General features: G+C 37.4%; 1 protein-coding gene across 1 annotated transcript; it reads left to right on the top strand.

The window, feature by feature from the left end:
- Positions 1–1061: 1061 nt before the first annotated feature.
- On the top strand, positions 1062–3814 carry LOC131958513 (ficolin-1-like). Its single transcript, XM_059323600.1, has 2 exons — positions 1062–1205; positions 3128–3814. Exons 1-2 carry the CDS (start codon positions 1133–1135, stop codon positions 3769–3771), a joined length of 717 nt encoding a protein of 238 aa, XP_059179583.1. The 5' UTR covers positions 1062–1132; the 3' UTR covers positions 3772–3814.

Raw genomic sequence — 3814 nt, 5'->3', positions numbered from 1 at the left:
GGGAAGTAGGGCCTACATATTTGTTTTTAAAAAAATTGGACTTAACGGAACCGATATTTTAACACCATTGCCACAGCAAGACCCGAGTTAGAATTGAAAAGGTCATAAACGACTTTCGATATGGGGTCCATTATAAGTTGAGATGATATATTGCAGTGCCAAATAATTGTATTTTTTAAAAAAAATAATTTATCGACGAAAAATTATTGCAACTGGAAAAGAAAGACAACTATCTTTGACGACGATTTATACAAAAAAATAATAAAAAATAAATTCTGAAAATTAAATGCCAACAACATTCCCATCAAGGTTTTAAAAATACATTTGGAGAATCCAAGAAAGAGGGGGGGGGGGCTAAGCTATAGCTTGTTTAGCTTATACATAAATCTTACACTGGTCTCAGGCTACAGTACAGCACAGCGTAATAATTCAAAGTACAATTAGTTAACTGTCATTTAACAATGGGGATGTCATGGGCTAGAGGCGAATAGACTGGATTGAAATTGACTGAATCGATAAGAGGTGGTGACATCTTGTATGTATACTTAAGTGTGTGCATGTCAGCATGTGTTAGATACTTTGAAAAAAATGGAGCTTCATGTTCAAATGTTGAATGTTGAAGTTTTTATCGTGAAAACAATTAAACAGTATATTTGGGGCTCCTACAAATTGGGATTCAATGGCTGCTCACCCCCCCCCCCCTCCCCTTCTCCATAATCCCTTACTGAAATTATCTCCGGACAAAGGATCTCAGACAAAATATCCCAGACAAAATATCTCTCAGACAATTGATCTCTGGACAAATGATCTCCTGACAAAATAGGTGTTTCAGAGAAACGACATCTAGCTCGACAAGTAGTAATCTGCATACAAAGAAAATCTCCCTGTTAATTTCTTGCAATTTTTGTTCGTATCTTTTGTATAGTTGTAAAGTGGAATTGAAATATTTCTTTTATTAAACTACGTTTGCTTACACAATTGTTATTTATTCCTTGTCCCCCATTCAAGCCAGTAGCGATTCGACAAGTACGCCACTGCAAAACTATGTCAACGTTTTTTTTTAAAAGGCCAATAATAAACGTACATGTTCAATCAAACAAGTTTACACGTTGGTATTCCTCGCAATTAGACGATGTTCATACGTACGGTTTGGGTTTTGTGCACGATCCTAGTGTCTCAAATGATTACTGCTGATCTTTCCAGAGGTAGGTTTGTCTTCTTCTTCTTCGTTCTTAATTTTTGGTGTTGGAAGAGATTCCCTTCAACACAATTACGTATACGTGTCAATTGGTTATGCGCAATTTGTTGGCTCCGATTTTAGCCTGCTTTTCTTTTTGAATTGGTGTTTGATTTTGGAGTTGTTCTCTCCTAGAAGATTTACTGTCCCTGGCGGTCAGTCCTCATCTGCCCGAGCGATCAAACTCAAGACTTATCGGTTTAGCAACAATGAGGTTTACCAATCGACCACGCCGCCCCATTTGTATTCTTTAACTAAAATGATTTTTACAAGCTTTTATTTAACTCACTTCCTCTGTCGTCAGTCCTCAGTCGACAGTCTGTCGTCAGTCTAGATCGAAACGCAGGAGTGAAAATTCGGACAGTTCTACTTGACCGATACAATTCACAGTTGGCACGTGGGTCAAGACATGAAGACAATGCAATCTGAAACTAAATTTGACTTAATTGGATGCCTAATTAATTTTTATGAATTAATTAAAATTTGGACCGAATTAGTAGGCATGTCTATCCAACCACCCCACACGCGTCATCGCGTTCAATAGCTGCGCAATCAGGTTCAATAGCTGCGCCATCACGTTCAATAGACGCGCAATGGTTTTTAGTCATGTAACACTATTGTAAATAAAACATGTAAAGTACTGAAAAAAAATTCATAAAAAAAACAACGTTTTAATAACAAGCTTTTATGTACTAATGCACTAAAAAGTAGAAAATAAATTATACAGTACTATTGAAACTAGTTTCATTTGCCAAATTTATCATTTTAATTAACTTCATGCGGGATAAACAAAATCAAAGAAAATGTATCGTCGTTCACAAAGATGTAAAAAGAGTAAAAAGTATTTCCTTTTGTTCCTTTTGTACCAATTTCTTTCCTTGATAGATCACCAAAAAAATCTTTAAAAAAACGTTACATCGGGGAAAAAAACTTTTTATTAGTTTGTGTTAGTGTTGGAAAAAAAATAATTATATAATTAGCATGGATAGATAAAGTGCAATGAGGTAGGTAAAACACGGATATTTAAAATAATGCATTTTACTTATTGAATACACTGAACGTACTGTTTAATAATTATTTTTTAAAATCAATAACAGTTTAGAAGCCGCTCCTAAATATCCTCTACGTTACTTCCATCTTTCCGTTTGCGGATAAGCTGGGGGTATTATAGCCGTTCACTAAATTTAATTAGGCACGTCCGCCGGCGCCGCGACAAGGTGCGATTTGGCGCCCTGGGCTATCCTATGAAATATATGGAGCCTACGATCGTTTTATACTGTGTGATAGACAATGGATAAGAACGGTTACCATGGTCCTTCGCTAAATCAAATCCAGGGCGTCCTCCGACGTCCTAACAGTGCTATTTGGCGCACCGGGACAAACGTTAGCGTTTGCATTTGAGTTTGAGTTTGCGTTTGAGTTTGTGTTTGGATTTGTGTTAGGATTTGGGTTTTATTTGTGTTTGCGTTTGCTTTTGTGTGTGCGTTGGTGTTTTGCTTTGGGTTTGCGTTTGTGTTTGTTTTTTTGGGTTTGGGTTTGTGTTTTCGTTTGCGTTTGTGTTTGCTTTCGTGTTTGTGTTTGCGTTATATTTGGATTTGTGTTTTGGTTTTGTTTGATCGTAGTTAGTATTAAGTTTAAAGTTGGAGTTGGGTTTAGGGTTATGTGTTCTTTTGTCAAACCTGTTATATGCTGCTTAATAAACTCAAACGTCAATGTCCTTTAAAGATAGTTTTTCACAGAGGACTGTGCAGGGCCAGGTTCCCACGGCTAGTTTTAAAAAACAAAAGATGATCAACTTATAAAATTAAAAATAATATAAAAATATTTTTATCCGGATATGTTTTTTTCTGATGTATTTTTAATTCTATTTATAATCTTTGAATTGTTCAGATAGCCTCAAAACTAGAACATTGGAAATTGATTTATCAGACCAGGAAACATGCAAAGCTGTGACGAGCGACTTACCAAGAGTAGTTGTCATGTTGGCGAGTGGACTAGAGGTGATGTGCGACACCGAAACAGAGGGGGGAGGCTGGACGATGATCCAGAGAAGATTTGACGGACACTTGGATTTCTATCGGGGGTGGGAGGAGTACAAGTTCGGGTTTGGAGATTTGGATAAAGGTGAGTTCTACCTGGGCAACGAGAAAATCCATTCAATGACAGCTTCAGGACCACATGAACTGAGGATCGATTTCACATTTAAAGGCAAAAACTACTACGCGAAATATGCCAGGATTCAGGTGTGTTCAGAGATTGAAGGGTATAGGCTGAAGGTCAGCGGTTACTCAGGCAATGCTGGGGATGCTCTCACTGAACGACACAACAATCAAAAGTTTAGCACATTCGACAGAGACACACAATTTAATTGCACCAAGCGTTTTCACGGAGGCTGGTGGTACAAGGACTGTCATTATGCCAATCTGAACGGACTTTGGGGAAGTGACGTGCTCGGCAAGGGTCTCAATTGGTGTCCTATTACAGGTTTTCACAACTCAGCTACGTTCACGGAAATGAAAATAAGGCAGATTTAAACAAGTAATGCATGTAATTTTGACATCAAGGAATAAACGAATT

This window comes from Physella acuta, unplaced genomic scaffold, assembly GCF_028476545.2.
Source record: "Physella acuta isolate Inbredline_101_S28 unplaced genomic scaffold, ASM2847654v3 ptg001331l, whole genome shotgun sequence".
In the NCBI taxonomy this organism is placed as follows: Eukaryota; Metazoa; Mollusca; class Gastropoda; family Physidae; genus Physella; species Physella acuta.
The sequence above is the reverse complement of the archived record's forward strand: the minus strand, read 5'-3'. Positions and strand labels throughout refer to the sequence as shown.

Excerpts from the sequence above, each read along its gene's own strand:
- LOC131958513 (XM_059323600.1), top strand. The coding sequence starts at position 1,133 with ATGTTCATACGTACGGTTTGGGTTTTGTGCACGATCCTAGTGTCTCAA. Across the intron at positions 1,206-3,127 it reads TACTGCTGATCTTTCCAGAG|ATAGCCTCAAAACTAGAACA; the intron begins GTAGGTTTGTCT and ends TGAATTGTTCAG.